The 27,246-nt window shown below is 32.5% G+C and overlaps 1 protein-coding gene across 1 annotated transcript in view; it reads right to left on the reverse strand.

The window, feature by feature from the left end:
• Nucleotides 1-374: 374 nt before the first annotated feature.
• The window catches only part of LOC306860339 (putative phospholipid-transporting ATPase IIA), a 62,828-nt gene continuing 35,956 nt past the window's right edge, over nt 375-27,246 (reverse strand). Inside the window, exons 18-28 of the mRNA XM_079401988.1 lie at nt 23,435-23,605; nt 22,832-22,930; nt 18,522-18,611; nt 16,012-16,156; nt 15,069-15,133; nt 13,305-13,460; nt 11,628-11,692; nt 10,353-10,461; nt 10,214-10,271; nt 6,183-6,386; nt 375-1,283 (exon numbers count right to left, since the gene is read on the reverse strand). Coding sequence (XP_079258114.1) covers nt 1,147-1,283; nt 6,183-6,386; nt 10,214-10,271; nt 10,353-10,461; nt 11,628-11,692; nt 13,305-13,460; nt 15,069-15,133; nt 16,012-16,156; nt 18,522-18,611; nt 22,832-22,930; nt 23,435-23,605 — 1,299 coding nt within the window. The 3' untranslated portion in view covers nt 375-1,146. The remainder of the gene's footprint in view (nt 1,284-6,182; nt 6,387-10,213; nt 10,272-10,352; nt 10,462-11,627; nt 11,693-13,304; nt 13,461-15,068; nt 15,134-16,011; nt 16,157-18,521; nt 18,612-22,831; nt 22,931-23,434; nt 23,606-27,246) is intronic.

Consider the following 27,246-nt stretch of genomic DNA (forward strand, 5'->3'; position numbering starts at 1 on the left):
TATGTATATATATATATATATATATATATATATATATATGTATATATGTATATGATTTAATCAACATGAGCTCAGTCATGAACAAACAATGGACAGTTGTATTCAAAAATTATATATATATGTATGTATGTGTGTGTGTGTGTGTGTGTGTGTATCTTTTATATCTATATACATTTATTGTTTTCAATAATATTAAAAGTATTAATAAATGTTGAAATGAACACAGTATTTATTAATCTTTGTTACTGTTAGTTTTATACATGCATGTATGTATACACACACACACAAATACACACACATACATACACACACACACACACACACACACACACACACACACATATATATATATACACACACACACACACACACACACACACATATACACACACATACATATATATATACACACACACACACACAATTAACATTATATTAATAACAGCATATTACAAAATTAAAATTAAGTATTGTTAACAAATAGTTAGCAAACAAAGTTACCTAACATTACCAAATAATACTATTTAATAAGAACTGTTAGTTATTGTCTGTTAATGCATTAACTATCATTAACTAATGGGTCCTTATTATAAAGTGTCACCAATATTAGTGTTTATTTTATAATTTGTGGTCGTACAACAGATACGTTCTGTTTTTAACTTGATCAAGTCACATGTATCAGCATAATCAGTAGTTTTGGAAAGAAAGAAAAAAAGTACCAAAAACACCATAAAATAAGTTAAACTCCAATTTCCCTTTTCCCCTTCGTGCAACTTTTTCCTTTTCACATTACAATACAAATGCACAACAAAACTGAAGTTGAAATCGCGTAATAGCACTAAAACTTCCCAGTTGTCTGATGGACTATTCCCAAAGCTAAGCAGCGTGTTTAGTCTTCCTCAGGGAGAGTGATTCACTGAAAGCTAAACGCTGGAGAAATGACATGATTCAGAGCGAACGGCGCTCGCGGCGTCTGGACTTCACATCACACAAGTGTCCATTCTAGTAGCGTCCATTCTAACCAGACCGACAAACTAGAGAACGGACCAAAACAAATGCAACATCAGACGTGTTATTCTAGCATCGGGGTGAATCAAACCTGACGTTGCAGCAGTTTTAGGCTTGTTTGAGGAGGCAGTGACGGGCTCAGGAGGTCAGTTTGGAGTAGCTGGGAGGCGAGAAGCGCCGGCGCAGGTATTTGAGGATGTAGAGCGGCAGACAGCTGACCAGAGTGATGGCCGTCACCTTCCACACAAATGACAGGGTGGCGATGAAATACACATCTGTCAGGGACACAAATCAAAATGCTGTTAGTGTGCGGCTCCACTGGGATGTTGTTGAACATCTGCTCATGTTGGACTCAATCACACAAACTCTACATGATCTGGCAAGCTCTAATCTGATTGGCTGGCTTTACGCAATTTCAGGGAATTAAGAGTGGAGATTTTGATTAGTCATGTTTAGAAGATTTGGAACAGTTTGGAGCATTTAGAAAGGTCTGAATACGTTTGGAAGATTAGTGGCATCACATCTTTTAAAGATATTGCTTTTTTATAATTATTATTTAGTTTAACTAATTGACATTTTGTGACTGTATATCTCACAATTGTGACAATTTCTTACCCTTATCTCAAAAATGCTTCTTTTTTTATAATTTGCAAAACTAACATGCATTTTCACCAATTTGTTATATATTTATTTGGAGCAACGCTGCTGTGCAGCACTTAATTATTTTTTTTTTAATATAAAAAAGACTGGTATCAAGTATGTCAGAGCAGAGCTATTATAGTCAACTAAAACTAAAACTATTTAACTTGACAATTTTATTTGTACTTATTTCAGCTAGTTGTCAAAGCGACATTTCTAATTTTTATGTAGTTTAAGTTGATAAAATGACTACAACTGAAATGAATAAAATTAATAGAATTATAATAAAAGTAATACAAACTACAGACATATTAAAAATAATAACAATAATAATAAACAAAATGATTAAAACGTTAATTAAAATAGAAAATAATATACAACAATATAAATAATAAAATAATATACAATAAACAATATTTTGCTTTCTACATGGGAGGGACTGACTATCAGAATAAAGTTGTGCAAATGGAAACATAATTTATACATTTAATTAACCTTTTTAGTGTACAATTATTTTCAGTTAAACTCAAGCAAAAGAAAAATGTGAAAAAATCTAACTTTTAATATTTATACACATTTTCGAGTAAGATTTTTTTATGTTTTTTGAAAAATCTCTTATGTTCATCAAGGCTGCAATTATTTGATCAAAAATACAGTAAAAACAGTCAAATATATTTACAATTTTTCTATTGTAAGAAACCTCTATCGATGTTGATTTGTGATATTTATAAAGTCTGGTCTGTTTCATGTCCAGGTCGCACACTCATGTAAAAGTTTCCCATCAAGGCTTTTGTTCTATTCTTGTTCACGAAATGTAAAACCCTGCTGAATAAGCCTTTGGCTCTTTTTTAAACCTTTATTCCCAGAAATGTAGGGAACGACACCAAGCCAGCGCTTGTGAAACGCTCTCAGACTACAGTCAGGGCAGACTGGGATCAAACGTGTTGTGCGATTGCTGGAAAGCGGGGTTTGATTAGTGTGGTCAGGTGCCACACACCGCTGGAGCGCTGCGCCAGTCCAATGCCTCATCAACACTACTGAAAGAGCACTTGAGCCCGAGACGGACACAAGTCATCTCCACCATCATGGATCCATCATAATCTCTGCAGCAGATCCAAGAACCAATTCTCCAAGTGACGTTGGTGGGCAAAAGGAGACCGGTTGGGTTGAAGGTCTAGGATGCATTTATGTTTATCTACTAAATGACTACTAAATGCAGTGTCTCCACACCTTTGCACCAACTCATTTCCATGATGCTTCTATTATTATTATTATTATTTTTTTTTTTTGGATAAGGATTAGGCGGGAAAGGAATTTTTTTTAAGGATCTCATGTATATAGTAAATATAGTAAAATATATTTAAAAAAAATTCTAAAAATTAACAAAAATATATTTTTTATATTATTATTTAAAATTCATTTCAAAATGTACATTCATTATTTTACATAAAGTGCTGAAAAAAAAAAATGTTTTCTAAAACAACTTAAATTTTTGCAAACAAATACTACCAATAAAACTAGAAAACTGTTAAACCATTTAAATCACCATTATCATATTATTATTTCGCATATTGCTAAAATGTTATTTTATATTTTATTTGCTATATTTAATTTATATTTAAAAATGTACATTTTTATATGCATTATTTTATAAAAGAAAGTGCTAAAGCAATTGATAAAATATATAAAAAAATTGTATTTTATTCTATAATAAATACTTTTCTAATAGTTTACATTTTTCACATTTCTAATGTAATATTTATTATTTTATATTAAAAAAGTGCACTCTCTAAAAACCTCTGGTACTAAATATTTATGAGCTGAACAAACAAAAACCCCAAACAAAATTTTATTGCTAAAACAATTAAGCAGATCAATTTATATTAAATAATAAAATAAAATTAATAACCAAATTATAATATTCTTTTGCATACTGCTATATTTTATTTATTTTAAATTTATTTAAAAAAATAAAATTTCATTCACTATTTTATAAAAAGTGCTAAAAACAATAGTAGATCATTTTACGCGAAATACTACAAATTAAACTAAAACCATTTAAATAACCAATTATTATAATGCTATTTTGAATATCACTATTAAAACTAAGCCACAAGGTTGTCTCTGCAGGGATGCGTGAAATTCAGTTCATTCCAAGGAATCATCGAAATGAACCGATTCAATTTACAGATTCATTTATTAACACAGTGCATGTTTAAGTATAAACTCAGTTTTTTCGGCTGTAAACAAATGTGACAAAAAAAAGCAATGCTTGTTAAAACAAGCAGCAGCTTGTGAGTAGAGAAGCTGCTCTATTATGAAAACCACAAAATGTAAATATGCGACTTCTCGATTGCTTTTCCTTGAAAGAAAGTGTGCACTTTTGAAACGGAGAAGCACTCTGATAAACACAGAGACCTTGGCCAGAGTAGCATTAGCGCAGCAGGAAATGAGAGCAGGCGCGTGGTATTTCCCTCTGCAGCGCCATGGGCCGCAAACACAGCGGAAGAGACAGAAACGGCCTCAGCCACGCTGGAAAGCTGACTCGGCCAGTCCCGCAGATTTTAGAGATTCACTCCGAACTCTCTCTGAGGAACACAGGAGTGGCTGCGTGGAATGTGGCCACATTCTTTACCTGCACACGTCCGGAATTCTGACGTCAAGATCGTTCAATAACAACAGGATTTAATGACGATAATAGGATATAAAGCAGTAGCAAAAACCTTGAGCAGAAAGCATAGATGAAATATATAATGCCACTAAAATGACAAAAAGAGGACACAAACAAGATTTTAAAAAAATAATCACTCCGCAAGACCATTTCAATAATGTGTTAGAAGCAATACAACTATACTTTCCTAGTTGACTGAATACATTAATAAACATTTTTTATTAAATATTTTCTGAATTATGTTTAAATTAAATACTATCTAATTAAATTTGCGCTAATTTGCATACATTTCTAGAACAGAAATCTGAACAAAACCAGGTTGAAAATTCCAGTTTAATTTTGTTTTTAGGCGAATTATATGAACAAACCCTTCGGTAAAAAAAAAGAAACTTCATAATATAGATCAAATATTTGTATTAAGCATTACATTTTTTTTTTTTACATTTCTTACATTTTACAAACAAATACTACCAATAAAACTAGCAAACTGTTAAATTATTTAAACCATTATTATAATATTATTTTGCATATTGCTATATTTTATTTAAAATATATTTAAAAATGCACATTTTTATATGCATTATTTTATTAAAAGTGCTAAAACAATTGATATTATATTTTAATTATAATTACGATTTAATTAATTTATTTTAAAACAAATATTTTTCTAATAGTTTACATTTATCACATTTTAAACATAAAATTTATTATTTTAGATATTAAAAAAAGTGCACTCACAAAAAGGAACTTCTGGGGCAAAAAAAAACTAAGCAAAAAACCCTACCAACCAAACAAAGCAATTTTATTGTTGTCTAAAACAATTAAGATAAATTAATTTCATGTCGGCGCCTTGTGGGCAGCGTGCCGACATACAGCGCCATTGCGCTTCGGGCGTCCCGAGTTCGAGTCCCGACTCGCGGACTTTTCACAATCCCATCCCCCTCCAGATGGGATTCAAGAAAAACAATCAATGGGCCTCATTCATGAAACACGAGCAGAACTAAGTTTTGTGTAAATCGTTCGCAAAGCTGTTCTGACGTAAATGTTCGGATTCATGAGTGCGTAAAACGTTCTGTGTTCTTTCTGGCACACTGATGACACTGAATTTTGATGCATAGCCATCAAAATATTTTACAACTTTGTTTGCTCTGTTTTAGTTTTTTTTTGTAGCTGAGAGTTGCTAAACTGTTTAGCTTTGGGTAAACGCAGCGCTTGTCACTGTCACTTTTTACCCAGCCGTCCAATCAATGGAGGAGGGGCGGGACAAATAGCCTACTACACCGACCAATCATAATACTTGTACAACAACCGAACAACAGAGAAGTTAATATTGCTGGTTACTGCATTTTTATATTCAGTAATATTCTTCAAAATGAGATACTAGTAATACGTTACTGCTGTGGCTATTCCTAATCATAGCAACCAAATGCGTTTTCAAGCGCCACCAGCTGGTCGTTTTAAGAAGAGTGCCTGACATTTTTCAGCTGACTAAACACGCGTTATTGAATATTTATTGTTATGCATATGGCCTATTAGTCTTTTTTGCATTTATGCAATATACTGGAGCCAAACCTGAGAAAGTAGACCAGAATATTCCACTGCGTTCCTCGACACGCAATTTGCGTAGCTGTAATTCATAGATTTTGCTAATTGTGTAGGAGTGCCCTATGATTGGAATTCATTAACATGCGCATGTTTAACTATCAAAATCAGAAGTTTACGACGCGTTTGTGAATCCGGAGGAGAGTTTTCAGGAAGGTTTGTTTTACACACAAATTACTTCGAATTTACTCCTATAATTACGAATGTTTCATGAATGAGGCCCAATGACTCTGGGAGCAGTGTGTTTATAATGCATACTCACCGATGAACTCGTGTAAGAAGACGAGGGATGCGATGTAGCAGGCCAGACTGAGGAGTTCGGCTACGATCATCAGCCAGTGCCACGTCTGCACGGTCAGTGCCACCATCAGCAGCTCCGTCAGGATCAGAGACGTGAACGAGATTGCCACGATGTGCACAAACTCTGACTCGAACAGCAGCAGAGCCCCGTACATGATGATGCTACCTGAAGAGACATCAGGATACACACAGATATTAAAGATGATGAAGAGACCTGTAGCAGTGTGCTGTCATGCCATAAAGCCTATATCATTACGTTACACATTCATATTTTTTCCCCTCCCATTTTTTTATGTATTATTTCATATAATAAAGCTCTAATAAAGAAGAACTTCTGGGACTAAATATTTTTGAGAAGCATAAAAACAATATTGTCTACACAACTAAACAAGTGGGCAGATGAATTTACACTCAATCCTACTACTTTACTAAAACTAGAAAACTGTCAAATAATTTAAATAATAAATTACAAAAATATTATTTTGCATATAACTATTTTATTTTAAAAATAAAATAAATACTAAATATATTTTAATTATTTACAAATTTTTATATTTATTCATTTATAAATAGTACTCTCAAAATGCTGTAGGCATTCAAAAAAGAAAAAGAAACTTTGGCCTAAAATTTTATTAATCCTCAGATTAAGAACTATTACATTTATAGTAATATATAATAAAATACAAGTGAGAAATTATACATTATAAACTATATTACTAAAAATTAAAATATACATGTTTCTATATCTATATGTACTGCTTGGACTACATACACAGACTAAATCTTTGGTCAACAAAAAATTAATATATTTAGACACATAATAAATATTAGTGCTGTCAAACGATTAATCGTGATTAATTGCATCCAAAATAAAAGTTTTTCTTTACGTAATATATGTGTGCGTACTGTGTATATTTATTGTGTGTATACATATATAAATACACAACCATTCACATATACTTTATATTTAAGAGAAATGTTATGTTTATATATTACATATATTTATACATGTATGTATATGTCAACAAAAACTTTTATCTTGGATGTGAGTAATCGCGATTAACCATTTGACAGCACTAATAAATATGCTTATTTAGAAGTACATATTTAGCAAATGACTCATTCAATTACACACTCAACAGGCACACTGAATTGATGATTGCTGATGATACCCAGATTTACCTAGCCTTATCTCCAAATGACTACAGCCCCATTGACTCCCTCTGCCAATGCATTGATGAAATTAACAGTTGGATGTGCCAGAACTTTCTTCAGTTAAACAAGGAGAAAACTGAAATCATTGCATTTGGAAAGAAAGATGAAGTTCTCAAGGTGAATGCATACCTTGACTCTAGGGGTCAAACAACTAAAAATCAAGTCAGAAATCTTGGGGTGATTCTAGAGACAGACCTTGGTTTCAGTAGTCATGTCAAAGCAGTAACTAAATCAGCATACTATCATCTCAAAAATATTGCAAGAATTAGATGTTTTGTTTCCAATCAAGACTTGGAGAAACTTGTTCATGCCTTTATCGCCAGCAGGGTGCGTTTAGCTATTATGCGGCCCGCAGTTGGAACCAGCTTCCAGAAGAGATCAGATGTGCTAAAACATTAGCCACATTTAAATCAAGACTCAAAACTCATCTGTTTAACTGTGCATTTGTTGAATGAGCACTGTGCTATGTCCGAACTGACTGCAATACATTTTATGTATAATCATTTTCTTTAAATTTATTTTAAATCATTTTCTATATCATTTTAAAATTCTTTGTTTTTATTATTTTTATTTCCATGTTTTTATTGATTTTAATGTCTATTTCACTTTCTTTTATGTAAAAGCACTTTGAATTACCACTGTGTATGAAATGTGCTATATAAATAAACTAGCCTTGTCTTGCCTTGCCTTGAAATATCCATTAGACATATTATTTCAGAAATTGCATATGTGAAATATTATATATATATATATATATATATATATATATATATATATATATATATATTTGTGCTGTCAATCCTCAATCGCTGTTAAAAAAATCAATTAATCACACATTTTTTTCTGAATTCCACCTAATATTAAAGTTTTTAAATATACTTTTATATTGCAATAATTTCACAATAAATATTCAAATTAACGTACCAACAACATAAATCCACTTATACCAATACTAGTACTGATGTCTCTATAAATTTTTCCCCCTAATATTAAACCATGGACTATAGCCATTCAACATTAAAGTATAATTGAGAGCTATCAATTTGAACATTTATTAGACTAAAAAAAAAGTTACTTCTAATTTAATTGAACTTAAAACAATCGTCACATAAACCCATTATAGTAAATGTCATATTTACCTGTGCCCTTCAGCAGAAATTGAAGTTATCAAACACTAAATTCAAAATTAAATATAAATGAACCCTTAAAGCTACAAAAGTTGTTGATTTTCTTCCTTTGATTAACAGTCATCACAGCAGCCAGGTTATCAGGTTATTTTATCTGTTATTTCTTTAAGAGCTGCCGCTGCACAACATGACATGGATCTGACACGCATCGTATTTTCTCTTAACTCTCTTTATCTTTTCAGACCCACTTCAGGTCTTAAAGTCTCTACTAATGAACTGATGATGAATCGAGGGTTTTAAGATGAAGGAGACAGTGCTGGGCTGCTCTAGGACAGTTTTGACTTTTAATTAAAATATATTACATGCATGCACAGTTTTAAGGCAGCTTTAATCGCCTTTTTGGTAACTTCATGACTTAACTGACCACGACATTGCATGCACGTAGTTTATTTCACGCATTGATTTGAAATGATACAGGCTACAGCGCGCGCCAACGCCTTTGTGCATGCATTGAAGAGCACGCGCTCCAAGCACAGTACCGTTTCCGCGCTTGTTTGACTCGCGCCTGGCGCTGAAGTGAAGCTAGAGCGCGCGTCTGAATCGTCTCCAGTTTGATGTTCTGCAACTGAATAAATGCACTTCTTGTTAAGAGAAAAAGTGACCGAAACGGCAGTTTTGAGTGGGGTGGCCAACCCTAGCTCCGCCCCTGCGTTAAATAATTTTAACGCTTTAAATTTATCACCTGCATTAACGCGCAATATATATATATAATTAGAATTATTATATAGTATTACTTAGATTTATGTGTGCAGGTCATTATTGGAGTAAAGGATTGGGAAGTTGGATCTTTCAAGTTAAATAAAGAACTTTTGTCTAATCATTTTTAGCTGCAGATATATGACAAAGGTCAAGATGAAAAGAAAACATTCATTTCAGAACGGAGGATTCACTTTATGAGAGCACAGAAATTCCCTCAGATTGTCCTGTCTGCCATATCAGGAAGAGGAAGAACACTTCCATGGATTTAGCTGTTTTTGAGAGCTTCCTGTCCTGAAGTGTTATTGTGACCTTTGAGCTCGAACGCAAACACCACCGAGACTGAAAAATGTGATTGATGCATAGATGAAATTCACTCTATTTAAAGCACAAATGCAAACATGCTATAGACCGAGAACCGAACCCAAAACACAAAGAGCAGAATAAGCTGCATTTGGGTGGAAGCAGCTCACGGACAGAGATGAGTAATGAGGGATACAGGACGTCTCTTCTGAAAAATACCCAGCGCAGTCTAATGCAAACACAATCACCTTCTAAAGCAGCAGTGCGACGCTGAGAGATTTACACACAAAGACAGCTCAAACAGCCATCGTGGAAAACCTCCTCGTGTTATTGGGCTATTGTAGCCACAGACACGAATAAGCTATTCAGCACGGGCGAGCAAAAACATGTGCGTGGGTTTGTTTGGATGAAACAACATTGACATTCGCACAGAGCTGCTGTTTTCTTAACATCCTCTGAATGGAGGTTACAATCACAGTTACGCTTCGTTCAGCGCTAGACATAAATGCTCTCCTCAATTTACACACTATTACTCGTTGAGTGAAGTTCATGCATCGCACCATATGGTAGAACAACCAGATTATTTGCTTACCTTGGTAGATACTGATCAAGACCCATATTAAGAAGGTTTTGAATGAGAGAGGCCGTCCCTGAAAACAAATACAATTTGCTTAAAACAATTATTCATTAATTAAATAGTCTTAGGTTATTAATTTGATAGTCTAAGATACCTTTAGAAGATCTTTGTAAAGTTCAGGATATAACATGGCCACCTCAGACTTGACATCTTTATCCAAAACCAGAGAGAAAACAGGGAACATGGTGTAGATAGTGGAGTATCTGTGAGGAACATAAACACAGAAATCATTATAATGTAATATATTATAATATGCTATTTATGCAAGCATTGCTAGAGCTGCATTTATTTGATCAAAAATACAGTAAAAACAGCAAAAATTTCAAAAGGTTTCTACAATTTAAAACAACATTTAAAAGTTCTGCAAATATTTGAATTGTTTAAATACAATTATAATAATAATGTTTTAAAATAATGTAAACATTCATTATTATCAATGATGAAAACAGTTGTGTTGCTTCATGTTTGTGTGTATATACATGTATATTCTTCGATGAATAGAAATTTCAAAAGAACATTTATTTAAAGAAATATACATATACTCACACACATATATATATATATATATAAATAAACATTATAGATGTCTCTCTGTCACTTTTGATCAATTTGATGCATGCTTGCTGACACACACACACAATTGTTCATGTAGAATGCATACAATTTTTTATACTATATGCCATTTTTTTAAATGTTTTTGCTTTCCAATGATTTTCCAGTCATTCAAAACTACTGGCTTAGGATTTAAAAAAAAAATGTATAGAGTTTGCAGTCACGAAAATCTATTTGAAAAAAATTTGAAAATCTAATTTCTAGCCAATTAAATATATTTAAAACAAAGCATAAAAAAAAAACATTATACAGACTATGGAACTTTTCATGCTTTTCTGAGATTTTTCATAACTTTTCCAGCACAGGAGAATTCTTTTTGAGCCAGTAATAGAAAACATCTTTAACTCGGTGAATAAAAGTAAAATGCACAAATGTAGTAACATTTTAGACATTTTTCTGGCTTGTACAAGTTACAAGCTTGTATTTTTATATACAGAGAAAGTCAAAGTGACAGATCTAGATTGACATCTTGTTCCTCTCTCTGTCCTGGACTGTCTTGATGGAGAGTTTCATCATTTTCCCTGAATTAGACGAGACCTAAGCCTGTCCGCTTTAACCCCTTGTTCGTTTCAGACTTCACAAAGAGTCTTTTGATGTGCATCAGCTCTGATGCTATTCTTCGAACTCAGTGGCCGTGACTCTCGATAGAACAAAACCCTCAGCGATCCTCAAATGTCAGAGCTGTCTGAAACACATGGCTGAAATGCCAGCGAGATTTCAGCGAGTGCAAATGAGTCATCAGCACTCGCACACTCACCCGATAATGAGGAAGCCTTGATAAAGTGGAACAGATGCAAAGTAGAAGACAGAGGAGAACACGGCCTGTGAAAACATCAGCACAAACATCAGACAGCAGGCAACCCAAGCCATGCTATATTCATTCGTCCTGTCACTTCTCAGTAGGGCAATGGTATGATAGTAAAATAAATTCATTAGACGGCAATACTGTGGTACTTTGATATATATATATATATATATACCTTGGAACCAAATTGTTACCATGTGCAGATGAAAGCGTCTTGTACATGTTCAAAAAACTTTTGCATTACCATATTATCATGTCCAAAAACGTGCACAATTGCATCCAAAATGTTTCGCTTTATCATATATTTTGAATGTGGAACACGATGTGATAAAATAAAACAAACAAATAAATAAATAAAACTAAAAAGTAAATAAAATATTAAAAAATACCATGATACATGACTAAAAAAAACATATGGTATCATGTCCACAAATGACATTCATACTATGGTAGATGTCCAAAGAAAAACAAAAAATATATCTAAAGCACCATGATGTTACCATTTCCATAAAATACGGTTGTATCATGGTATATGTACCATGGCCTTAGATAATAATAACATGATACTGATATATACCATGCTATGTTCAAAGCTATTTTCCAAAAACTATGGTACTAAAATAGTATCGTGTTTGAAAAGATATTTAATTACCATTTTACACATGCAAAATATGATGGTATTGGCATGGTATCATGTCCAAAAATAAATAATATAAGTATAATAATATAAATAGACATGTAATTATAAATTAATTTATTAATTTATAAAAAAACAAAAAATGCCACAGCATTACCATAGTATCATGTCTTAAAAAAAATGACTATTGTAATCGTGTACTATTTGTGTACATGTAAAAATGATGGTATTACCATGGAGTTATATATATATATATTTTTGAAATAATGTAATTGTAATAATATAAATAAATGTTATATGCAATAAAAATATTAAATTATATATGCAATTAATCAATTAAAAATAAATAAAGATAAAATGTCACAGTGTTACCATTGTTTTCATGTCTAAAAAAAAGAAGGAATTACCATTATACACACACACAACACTTATGGTATTATGTTGGTATCAAAAAATACATGAAGTAATTATAATAATATAAAAAAAAATATTTGTTAAATAACTAAACCTATTAAAATGAAATGATAAAATATCACACTATTACAATAGTATTGTCTTACAAAACATGGAATTACCATTGCACACATGCAAATAATAATGGGAATACCATAGTATGATGTCCATAAATAAATCATATAATTACAATAATAAAAATAAATATTATATGCAATTTTAAACAAATAAAATATTACAGTATTACCACGGATCATATCCCAAAAATATGATAATACACTGGTATCGTGCACAGACATCATACTAATAATATGGCTTATGCTCATAAAAATATTTAATATTACCATGGTAGTTTGTTACCAGTTTTATTATACTAACATTAATGTATGTTATACCAGGGTAAATATGGTAGAGTTTTGCCTAATACAAGTGGTTGTTTTGTTTTTTTTAAACATGAAGCCCTCATCGCTGCAGTGTGTTTATGTGTGGCTGCTGTGATTGATGGGCTAGCGGTGGATAATTACTGCAGCAGACGCTACCTGCATGGTGCTGATGCAGAGACTCCGGTGGATGACAAACTGGCTGAGTGCAGCGGAGCGTTTGTAGCTGTTTCTGCCGTGGACCATGAGCAGTCTGCCCAAGTGCTTAAACTGAGTGATGGAGAAATCTGCAGCCAGAGACGCCTGCTTCCCTTCCTGCACACGCAGAGAAACAAACAAACAGCTCAAAGCACTCATACGCAGCTTCTGGACCACGAGCAACAATGTTTTCTAGATTAAGCTGGCCTATATTAAGCATGTTCGGATCACTGGGATGTTCAGGAGTGAGTGAGTGAACCAAAACAACGGCCCACGTAACCACGTTAAGCCGTGTTAGTCATGAATGACTCAATATCAATTAACCGTCCCATAACGTCTCATTTTGATGACCTGGAAACCTCGCTCGGCCCACCACAACTGGGTCAAGTTGGCTTTGTAGTATTATTTTAGGTACATTTAGACTCATAAAACGTCTGACGTCTAAAATGTGTTTCTAAACTGGACGTTCACCTCAGGGTGGGATTCCTGAAATCAGACCATCCTGAAATAAACAATGTAGCGTCTGACTTATTTTGAAATCTCTAGTCTGCACAGCTAGGTTTATTAAAAAAACTATTACATTCTTAGCTGAACTATTTATAATAATAAAATTAAGTAAACAAATAAAGAAACTGCAGATAAATTAGTTGAACACATTAATGTTTCTGCTATTAAGATGGACGGTTACAGCCTTGATTAATCAAAACAGTTTTTAAATATGAAAAACTAATAAGTATTATAATTAAAGAATCATCATAATAATAATGAAAATAAAATAACTATTTATATAAAATAAAATATGATAAAACAAGATAAAATCAATGTTAAAAAAAATTTATATTAAGATTAAGAACAGCTCGGAATATATAGTATATATATTAAAAACATTAAGTATAATGTTTAAAAAATGAGTATTAAAAATCAAATCAAATCAAAATAAATAAACGGCAGATAAATTAGTTACACACATTAATATTTATGATAAAGATGGATGGCTCCTGTCTTGATTACTCTAAACAGCTACAAATTTTGAAAAACTACTAGCTATTATATTTAAAGAATCACTAAAATAACCCTACAAAATATATATAAATATAAATATAAAAATAAATTACGATAGTTGAACTAATATATCCCCGAGCTGAACCATTTATATAAAAACAACATAAAATAAAAATCTAAACTATTAGCTGATAACCAGATGAACACATTATTATTTATGGTATTAAAACAGATGGTTCTAATTAATCAACACAGCTATACAAAAACTATTAATAAACTAGATAACTACTATTAATAAACTAAATAAACTCGTCAGTTGTTGAATGCTAGTGCACTCAATACAGTGTGGCCTCATATGCCTTACTGCTTAAATGAAATATAAATGATTACCTAATAAATTTGTTTCAGCGGCTGCGAAAGTTATTACTATTTGAAGAAAGATGATAAAACAGACACTGTATTATTTAAAATAACATGAATAAGTCCAGGAACTTGTTTTTAGAAAATCATTTTGATTTTATGTTGACTATCTCAGTAGTGGGAAGTTGTAGCGTGTAAAAGTAATTTACATGAGAACATCGCTGAGCTTTCAGTGTCATGTAATGTAAGAAATGCGAGAATCTGTGTAATGCAAGTGTGTTTGGCGCAGATGGATGGAAGCCTCCGGAAGCAGGCGGCAGTGTGTATGACAGGACTGCTGCTCTGGGAAGTGGTAGCTCTTACTTTGCCCTCCACTCCCACGCCACAGTCTGCTTCCTGGATCATGCTGACATCATTTCCTCCGTCCCCTGAGAAAGAGAAAACGGCGAGTGATGAGCCAGAGACAGCCGGTGCCGTGACCCAGATTGAGACCTTATGACAGGGCAGTGTCATATTAGTATCACTGATATATATATATATATATATATATATATATATATATATATATATATATATATATATTTTTTTTTTGTCATTTTTTATTAGTTTTTAGTTTAGTTTATTGCATATTGCATTATTTTTAATTTATAATTTTAATTTATTAACTATTTTATTACTTCAACTTAAACTAAATGGAAATGAGACATGTTGCCTTGGCAACTAGCTGAAATAAAATAAATTAAATTTGATTGTATTTACGTTAACGTTTATTTTATTTCAAGTAACAAAATGTATTTTCTTATAGTTTTACTTTTAGTTAACGATAATAACCCCAACTGATATTATGTCACGTCAAGACTAAACATGCAATGGAAAGTTACATAACTAAAAAATACATTTAAATATATATAGATTACCATATCAGTATATTGGTATCTGTAAATATTTATGCTTATTTTTGTTTTATATATATCAGCAGTAATCTGAATGGGATGATATTGAAAACTCTAACCCAAGGATCTATATATATATATATATATATATATATATATATATATATATATATATATATATATATATATATATATATATATATATATATATATATATATATATATATATATATATATATATATATATATATATATATATATATATATATATATATATATATATATATATATATATATATATATATATATATATATATATATATATATATATATGTAACAAAAAAAACCTGCAATAGTTAAGTGATTTAGTAGCACAGGAAGTGCACAGGGCCGAGGGGAAGTTGCGTACTCACCCACAGCACAGGTGAGTTTGCCGGTGCGTTCCTGCAGCAGTCGAACGATCTGGGCTTTCTGTGTGGGAGCGCAGCGGCAGCAGACGATGGCCGGACACTGACACGCCAACTCCATAAACTCATACTCATAATACTTCAGACAGACCTGCAACAACAACACCAACAGGACTGAGACCAGGCCGTTCACTGAATCATCAGACAGACAGATCAATACTGAAGGACAGAATGACACAAATACATAAATAAACTCCAGAAATAAAACCTGAATCAAACTATTGATCAAACTGGTCATTTACTGAAAATGCAAACATCATGAGACACTAGGGGTGGGCGATATGGAAAAAATATCATGATTTTTTTTTTTGAAATATCATGATTCACGATTTTATCACGATTCTTTGTCATGTTAGTTTTACTATTTTGCAAGTTGTCTGAGCATTACAGCCAAACTAATTTCCCTATTATAAAGAAAGCCTTTCAAGGTAAAAAAAAATGAATGGCAGATATTTAGGCCAAAGTGGGCGAATATAAAAATCTTTGTCATTATTTTATCTTTGTTATTAAAAATTACATTACAAATACACATAATATACAAATAAAACAAACAGTGCTTTATTTTCAGGTACAATAGGTGTATTTAGCAGAGCATTCAATGAAATTGAGTGAACAAATATAAAAAATAAAACACTAGATGGACTGATTCCTAAAGCAACTGTATTCAAGTTCTTCAGTCAAGAATAGTGAGTGATTTTTCTCTTTGCGTTTTGTTGTTTTATTAACGTTAAATGAATAGTTCTCCCAAAAATTTAAATTCGGTCATCTGTCTGTAAATTCTGCCATAGTGTTTTATTTTATACCATCATTTACTCAAAAGGTGTTTTAAACCTGAGTGCTATTTTGAAGAAGGTGGAAAACCAAACAGTTGCTGATCCACTGACTTCCATATGATTTTTTCCTACTATCAAACTCAATGTGGACCAGCAACTGTTTGGTTAACCTCATTCTTCAAAATAACCTCTTGTAGGGTGAATTATCCCTTTTATGACAGTCGACAGCATGTTTAATTAGTACTTTCCCTTTAAGACCTGCACGCATCTAATATACAGGCACGTATCCATTTTTCTCTCAACTGTTTACTTTCATTTTAGACATAACCAACTGAGTCTATATGTAAACCTTGTGTGTTTTGACAGTATTAGCGCAATAGATAACTTTGTTCAGTAACCAGGCACTGTTTAACAGGCTTTTAGAATTAAACATTTAACCGGCAAGGCTTGTATGCAAATAATGTACTTTTGCGATCGCGAATAAGTGCAGTGTCCTGTCAGAGTAACTCTATCGCTGTATGTCGTGTTGTACAGTATATAGAGACGGAGGTGCCAGAACTGTAGAATGTGCGCTGTAGTACGATACCACGATATTTCTTCAAAAGCAGATCGTGGAGATATTTTTATTGATTTTTATCTACGAGACTCCTTAAAAAATTAATTAATAAAAAAAAGATTTCACACAAATTCAAGACAAATTATTCAAATTAACCTCATTATAACAATCATATTTTATAATAATATATACTGATTTATCAATATTTAAAACTTTATAAAGCATAATTTCGAGCTTCCGCTAATTGTCATTACGTTATGCCATCGTTCTACGTCATCTGCTTGAACGCCACTCTCTTGAAAACGCGAGTACGACAATTAGTGGAAGCTAGAAATTACAGTTTATAAAGTTTTAAATATGGATAATTTTCTTACACAAAAACATCGCTTCACCGATGTTTCGCCTTTATTAACCCCCTGGAGCCGTGTGAGGCACTTTTTATGATGGATGAACACTTTATTGGGCTTAAAAATGCCCCATTCACTGTCATTACAAAGCTTGGAAGAGCCAAGACATTTTTTTTTTTTTAATATAACTCCAATTCTATTCGTCTTAAAGAAGAAAGTCATATACACCAAGGATGGCCATTTTTGGGTATTCCTTTAGATTGATCAAAAGTGACTGTTAATACGTTAAAATGTTACATAAGATTTATATTTCAAATAAATGCTGTGCTTTTCAATTTTCTATTCAAAGAATCTGGAAAAAAAAATACTTGAAATGGATACTTGAGCAGCAAATCAGCATATTAGAATGATTTCTGACACTGAAGACTGGAGTAATGATGCTGAAAATTCAGCTTTACACCACAGGAATAAATTACATTTTACAATATATTCACATAGGAAACAGTTATTTTAAATTGTAATAATATTTCACAATATTACAGTTTTTACAGCATTTTTGATCAAATAAATGCAGCCTTGGTCCGAGTCCAGAGTCACGATATCTTTGTCTCTAGATTTTTATATTTAATCATGTGATGGATAAGTCTGATCTCAAAATAATAGCACAAAATGCATGATTTCATGTTTTATTGATGTGTCTTACACAAACAGTGCGGCTCGAATCTGTAACAGTGTTAGGGGCTTGATCGAATCTAATGCGTACATGCAGGCTCACGTTACCTCCAGAGAGTCTCCCGATATCACCAGCGCGCAGTCGTGTTTCCTCCTGAATGCGTTGAGCTCAAGGTGGGCTTCGCTTCGAGTGGTTACCTGCAATCATCGGAGAGCTCAGCGTCAGGACTGTTTTTTCTCACACAAACACACGAGCAGACACTCGGATAATGATCTCAGAGATACCAGCGGTGAACCACAGCAAGATCCCCAGACTGAGATATTAACTTCAGCTGTCAGTTGCGTGGCAGACCATGCCAGATTCAACTATCTATTTGCTCAACCGTCTAAACTGTGAGGTCTACTTCGCCTGCTGTCTGCTAGTTTCACACAGGAAGTTCACTATAACTAACTGTTGTTTTTGTATTTACAGATGGCTTTGGGCAGATATTGCTTGCTCAAGACGTTAGATTAAAAGGTTCAATGAGTAAACAAACTCAAGTCTTAAGTGTCAAGTTTTTGAAATTGAGATTTATAAATAAGCTTTCCATTGATGTATGGTTTTTTTTTTTAGGATCGGACTACATTTGGCCGAGATACAACTATTTGAAAATCTGGAATCTGAGGGTGCAAAAAACAACTAAATTTGGAGAAAATCGCCTTTAAAGTTGTCCAAATTAAGTTATTAGAAATGCATATTACTAATCGAAAATTAAGTTTTGATATATTTACTGTACGAAATTTACTAAATATCTTCATGGAACATGATCTTTACCTAATATCCTAATGATTTGTGGCATAAAAGAAAAATCAATAATTTTGACCCATGCAATGTATTTTTGGTTATTGCTACAAATATACCCCAGCGACTTAAGACTGGTTTTGTGGTCCAGGGTCAAGTATGACTTTTTTTTCGTTAGTAAGAATGTTCAGGCTGCTCTTTTCCATACGAGAAACGCCATACACGTTTGAAACAACTAGGTCATTAAATGATTTTAAGGTGAACTATTCCTTCATAATTTTCCTAAAACATGAACCAAAACCAAAATCGGACACAAATATTTCTTGAGCAGCAAATGAGCATATTAGAATGATTTCTGAAGTATGTAAGACTGAAGTAATAATGCTGAAAATTCAGCTTTGCATCACAGGAATTAACCCCTAAAGATAATTTAAAGTTATTATTGAAAAATTCATACAGTGGCATTATTTGCTCTCATATTATGAATTGTAGGGGCATATAACTGCATTCTCAAAGGCTACATTACAAACTATTTCTTTATAATTAATCTCAAAACATGAACCAAAACCAATTTTGGACACATAAATCCATCCAAAACTCCTCGCCAACAGAGAGGATGTTTTCTAATTGGTGGACGTTCACATAAGAGCAATTCATCTGTCAAATTCAAACACACCAGACCTCAATCTGGATGCCATTTGTGTCCAGCAGGAAGTCAATCCAGATGCCGCTACGATCCGCAGGGAACGAGGTGCCTGTTTTCATGTTGCGCCAGCCATTGTTTTCTGTTTCCAGGAACTGCTGCAGCAAGGAAGATTCAACCTTCCTCAGAGCAGCCTATCTTTCTGTGGCAGCAAGCCACATGGGAACTCCACAAGAGCTCATAGAGTCACTTTTCACAGAGAAAGGGCACAGGGAGGCTTCAGGACGCTACTTTCCCAGTTCGGATCAATGAAGGCTACTAAACTCAATCAAGCTCAATGGAGCGAATGTGAGACAAGATTTGAGCTAGTACACTACTGTTCAAAAGTTGCTTTTTAAAGAAATTAATAGCTTTTTTCATTAAGGACCCATTAAATTGGTAAAAATTGTAAGTAAAGATATTTCTAATGTAACAAAAGGTTAATTTTACAAATAAATGCTGTTCTCTTGAACTTGCTATTCATCAAAATTTCTGGGAAAAAAAAAAAATGTAAGGCAGTTTCCACAACAATATTAAGCAGCACAACTGTTTTCAACACCGATAATAATGAGAAGTGATTCTTAAGCAGCAAATCCGCATATTAAAAGATTTAAATATTGTTCAGTGATGTTCTATTAAGAGATTTACATGTCGTTGTTTTTTTTCCATTAGGAAATTTAAATATCAGTTATTTTTGTTCCATGAAGAAATGTATATTCTGGGTTTTTTCCATTAAGAAATTTAGATTTTGTTGGTTTTGTTCTGTTAAGAGCTTTAAATGTTTTTGTTTTGTTTTTCATTAAGAAATTACATATTGCTTGGTTTTGCTAGATTAAGAGTTGTTATTGTTTGTTATGTGCTATTCATAAATTGAAATATTGGTTGTGCTCTTCTATTCAATGATTTAAATATCGGTTGGTGTTGTTCTGTTAAAAGATTTAAATGTGTCTTTTTCTCTGTTAAGAAATGTAAATATTGGTTGGTTTTGTTCGATAAGAGACTTTAATGTCAGTTGTTGTTGTTTTCTGTTAAAAGGTTTGAATATTAGTTTTGTGTTATTAGGAGATTTAAATATCGGTTGTTTTTGTTCTACTGAAAGATTTAAATATTGGTCAATTTTGTTCTATTAAGAGATTTGAATGTCATCTTTTTTCCCGTTAAGAAATTTAAATATCAGTTTTGTTACATGAAGAGATTTACAGTTGAAGTCAAAACTTTACATACACCTTTCAGAATATGCAAAATGTTAATTATTTTACCAAAATAAGAGGGATCATACAAATGCATGTTATTGTTTATTTAGTACTTACTTGAATAAGATATTTCACATAAAAGATGTTTACATATAGTCCACAAGAGAAAATAATAGTTGAATTTATAAAAATTTCCCGTTCAAAAGTTTACATCCCCTTGATTCTTAATACTGTGTTGTTACCTGAACGACCCACAGCTGTGTTTTTTTTGTTTAGTGATAGTTGTTCATAGTTGTTCAAAACAAGAAAAATGTACTCATCTTCATTCTGTTCAAAAGTAAGGCTCTTAATGCATGGCTTTTCCTTCTGGAGCATCAGTGAGTGTTTGAACTTTCTGTAATAGCTGCATATGAGTCCCTCAGTTGTCCTCAGTGTGAAATCATAGTTGGAAAGGGTTCAAATACACAAAAATGTTGGAAAACCAAAGAATTTGTGGGACCTGAAGGATTTTTCTGAAGAACAGCAGGCAGTTTAAATGTTCAGGACAAACAAGGGACTCATGAACAACTATCACTAAACAAAAAAAACACAGCTGTGGATCGTTCAGGTAACAACAGTATTAAGAATCAAGTGTATGTAAACTTTTGAACGGGTAATTTTTATAAATTCAACTATTATTTTCTCTTGTGGACTATATGTAAACATCTTTTAGGTTAAATATCTTATTCAAGTAAGTACTAAATAAACAATAACATGCATTTTGTATGATCCCTCTTATTTTGGTAAAATAATTAACATTTTGCAGATTCTGGAAAGTGTATGTAAAGTTTTGACTTCAACTGTAAATGCCAGTCATTGTTTTTCCATTAAGAAACTTAAATATCGGTTGGTTTTGGTAGATTAAGAGATTGTATTATGCTATTCATAAATTGAAATATCGGTTGTTTTCTCCATTCAAAAATTGAAATATCGGTTGGTGTTATTCTGTCAAAAGATTTAGATGTCGGTCTTAAATATTGTATTTAAATAGTAATCTCTTGTCCTCATTTGTAAGTCGCTTTGTATAAAAGCATCTGCTAAATGATAATATAAATGTAAATATTAGAATGATTTCTGAAGGATCATGGACACTGAAGACTAGAGTAATGATGCTGAAAATTCAGCTTTGTATCACAGGAATAAATTACATTTTAAAATATATTCAAATAGAACACAGTTATTTTAAATTGCAATAATTTTTCACATTTTTACTATTTATAATCTATTTTTGATCAAATAAGTAGAGCCTTGGTGAGCATAAACATAAAAAATATTTTGAACAGTAGTGCATATTTCTGACAGATTATGTCTCTATTTTGGTCAAGGTTCATTTCAATGGCACCCACTCAGACTGCCCTCTTTGCACATGGGCTCTTGTTTCAAGATTTTTTTTTCTCCCAAACCCTTTACTAGAGGCCATCCAAAAATAGAAGTCTTTTCCCATTAAGCGCCTCAAGAAATAATAGGGCACCGCTAAAATATCTACTATAACATAATGAAAGATTTTCAACCCGAAAATAAGCATTGCTCATTTATTCCTGCAGAGATCCTAGAGTTTCTTTAAAGATCTAGAGTTTCTACGGGTAAGGAAGAAAATGGGAAATATTTTCTGGTGCAAGAAACCTTATTACTTAACCTCAGGGGGAAATGAATCATTACAGAAGAATAAGATATGACCTATTTAAAAATAATGGTTGAAATATGCAGTCTAGAGAGGACTTACAGGCCTGAACACGTGGATGTCCTGATTGCGGGTCACTAGATGGGCGTTTTTGGCTGTGCAGGTTGCAGTCTCTAATTTGTCCCCCGTCAGCATCCAAACCTGGACAAAGAACAGGTTTAGTTAAATCAGGCTTGGCGTACCTAAGCACTCGTGTTAACACGTCAACAATCAACTCATTTTAGAAGCGTACAGTGAAATCCTACACGTGACAGACTTTATATTTCTAAGAAAAATCAGTGGTACAAAAGATAAAAAGTACATGTTTGTGCCATATTTACCTCTAAATGGTACACATTAGTAGCTTTAAGGTACATATTATTACCTTTTGAAAGGGTACTGCCTTAGATTTGCAGTGTTGTAGAAATGCAACACTAGTGTATTTTAGACATTTTAGTTTTCCAAATCAATCGTGACGTTATAATGCATTGATAAATCCCATCTTTTCATTTCAATTTGAGTTTTTGTCCTAACCACCTTCAACTGGGAAGTGTTGCATGTCAAGACATTTTGATAAACGCTACTATTTTTGGCGCACTGTGCCGAGTAGCTCCGCCCACAGTGAAATCTCATTGTCTGTGCATGTTTGTGCGTGCAGAAACTCACTTTGATGCCAGCGTTGCGCAGTATCTCCAGAGTGGGTCTGACATCGGCCTGTAGCTGGTCCTCGACTCCAGTAAGACACAAGAGCTCCATCTCCATCTCCAGACTCTCTATCACTGTGGCAACCTTCAGCGAACGATCGTGAACGCTCAACTTGGCCTGGACGTAGCGAGCCTGCAGCACATGTGAATGACGTTAGACACAACATAAGTAATGCACATTTCTTTTATTTATTTTACATGACGTTTAAGGGCAGGTGATAGACTGTACAATTAAAAGATGGCAAAAGTTGGCAAAGATATTGTAATTATTTCATACAAAATATAGAATAGGAATGATACTATATAAATTATGAATATCTTTAATATTTGACATTTCTCATACATTTTGGAATTTTGGCAATTAAACTGCACGGAGACCAAGTTTCCCATCAAGTAAATAAGGACTGGGGGTTTGTGGGTTGTCAGATGTTTTTTTTTTGGAGTTAATGTGATTATTTCTCAAAGTTTTTATATGCAGAACTCTTTATATAAACATAATGGATATATTTCATATGTATTCAATGCATACAGTTTCTCTTTTAAGGAAATAAACAACATTTTGTGGGGGTCACTATTAAAATATGTTTAATGCCAAATTAGGTAAACGTTTGTAGCGTTAAATAAATACATTAATTCTACATGTCAATAAAAATAAAATAATAATAATGATTAGTGTTATAATTATTATTTTAAAAACAAGAAAATAATAATTATTATTATTGCTATGATTATTGCTATTATTTAAAGATAATAATAATTTAATTATAGCAATAATTTTCAGTATAATAATAATTAGAATTATTATTATTGTTGTTTACATTAGTTATTAATTAATAAAATATAATGATAATTATGATAATAATAATAATTATTATTATTACTATTATGCATTAAAACAGTAAAGCATATTGGCACAGAATTATAATTTTAATCGTTACACCAACACATTTTTTCAAACTGTGCATATATTACATATGTGCACTATATTTAAAGACAAATCTTAGCACATAAAAACAGAGAATCACATTAAGCTTAAAAAGCATTAAATTATCATTTTTTATTTATTAACAACATTTATTGGTTAATGAAACAGTAACGATAAGCCCTGACTATTATTATTATTATTTGCAAACAGTACCAGTACCCTGTATTTATTTCCAATTTAAACAACTTGGGGCTCAAGATTGGGGCCATAAAGCCCTGCTAATTTGGAAAATCCTCCCTGTTTTATAGTCATTTCCATTCTACAAACATCTATGGATCTAACAGATGCAATGACACATCGTTCATTACATTTGCTCATGTTTTTCTCATCTGCTGTATCTATGCATCACAGTGATTAGCTAAAATGCATCTAACTCTCATCTCCAAACTGCTGTTTTTTTTTTGCTGAAACCAAAGGAAACATATCAGACACGTCAAATGAGGAAGCTCAGACCGCTGATACTCCATCAGCAGTCAAATAATCACTGTCAGAATCACACAGCCTTGCATTGACCCCTCGAGCCTACGTGCCAGTCTGTTGAGTGAAGCCAGAGTGCAGTTTTGAGGGCACGGCCCACAATTGCAGTGAGATAAAGAGCAAACAATGTGTGCGCGAGTCACACAGGAACACACTCTCACTCGGTGACTCACACACTCGGTGAGTCACTGCCGCCCACCCGCTCACACACAATTACACATTTCAGCTTGGAGAGTGGGAACGTGGGCCTGGGAGAAGAAACAACTCTTTCTCTGTGCATGTGGGTGGGGCAACTTTCGTTTTGGGGGTGTTCCCGGTGGAAAACATGTTACATTTCTTTGTGACAATTACTGTTGACGATGGACAGTCGCTAGGAAACCGCTTAATCCGGCTAAATATAGATCAGCACCTGGATATTGTAGTTATAAACATCTAAAGGTCACCGTCTATACCAGCCCTTCTCAGGACCCATGTTTCACACACTGAACAGGCAGTACAAAATATGTCACTTTTAATCTGTGTAGGACAAATATGCTAAATTATTCATCTGACATTAGACTCATGCAGGTTTGGAGCAACTTGAGGGTGAGTAAATGATGACAGAATTTTCATATTTGGGTGAACTATCTCATTAAGAACCACTGGTCTATAAGCAAACAAATCCACCTCCTCAAATCATTGATGCAAAAAATGAAGGCTGTCAATTTATTGTTTTTAATTACAAAAAGTGATCAAAATGATTGCAATGAATCATGCACTCTGTCTGTATCAGAGAAAGTCAACCTTGAATGTAGATCATTTGATAACATTTTTAACTGACTGACAGCTTTACAAAGGTGAATCTTTCTGATGTGAGGTCAATTTATTTGTCATTTGACAGTCAAATAGTTGTAACCGTCCATGAAATGCTTTGTGAAATGTATCACCCAGTTGGTGACATGTAAATCAGATGTGTGTGTATATATTTGTTATTTATTAATATTTTTTTTTATCTTTTGTAACAATATACACTACCGTTCAAACGTTTAGGGACAGTATATTTTTTCCTCTTTTTTTTTTTATAGAAATTAATGAATTGTTAAACTTATGAAAAGTGGTAAGACTTAGATTGCTAGACTTACATTAATAAGTTTGTTAATCAACAATGAATCCTGAAAAAAAGCATCACAAGTAAAATAAAAATTTTTAAAATTAAGCAGCACAACGATTTCCAACATTGATAATAAATCAGCATATTAGAATCATGGATAATGTGACACTGAAGGCTGGAGAAATGGCTGATGAAAATTAAGCTTTTCATCACAGAAATAAATTAGATTTTAAAATATTTTACAACAGAAAACCATTATTTTAAATTGTAATAATACTTCAAAATATTTTTTTTTTCTGTATTTTTGTTGAAATAAATACTGCTTTAATGCACATAAGAGGTTTTTTCAAAAAAGATTAAAAATCTTACTGATATTAAACTTTTGAATAGCAGTGTGTATATATATATATATATATATATATATATATATATATATATATATATATATATATATATATTATATAATTTATATATAGGTGTGTGTGTGTGTGTAAGGTATATATATTATATACATTATAATTTTATAATGTTACAAAACATTTCTTATTCAAATAAATGCTATTCAACTTTCTAATTACCAAAAAAAAAAAAAAAGTGAAAGAAGGTTTCCACAAAAACATGAAGCACAACTGTTTTCAGCACTGATAATAATCAGAAATGTTTCTTGAGCAGCAAATCAGCATATCAGAATGATTTCTGAAGGATCATGTGACACTAAAGACTGGAGTAATGATGCAGAAAATACAGCTTTGATCACAGAAATAAATTACATTAAAATGTATTCAAACAGAAAACACACATTTTGAATTATGTTTTACAATATTACTGTATTTTTTACTGTATTTTTATTCATGCAGCCATGGTGAGCATAAGAGATTTCTTTCAAAAACATCTAAAGTCCGACCCCAAACTTTTGAATGATGGTGTAAAATTATATACAGTGGTGTGAAAAAGTGTTGCCCCCTTCCTGATTTTTTTGCATGTTTGTCACACTTTAATGTTTCAGATCATCAAACAAATTTAAATATTAATCAAAGATAACACAAGTAAACACAACATGCAGTTTTTAAATGAAGTTTTTTATTATGAAGGGAAAACACAATCCAAACCCACATGGCCCTGTGTGAAAAAGTGCTTGCCCCCTAAACCTAATAACTGGTTGGGCCACCCTTAGCAGCAACAACTGCAATCAAGCGTTTGCGATAACTTGCAATGAGTCTGT

This window comes from Barbus barbus, assembly GCF_936440315.1.
Source record: "Barbus barbus genome assembly, chromosome: 41".
Lineage (NCBI taxonomy): Eukaryota > Metazoa > Chordata > Actinopteri > Cypriniformes > Cyprinidae > Barbus > Barbus barbus.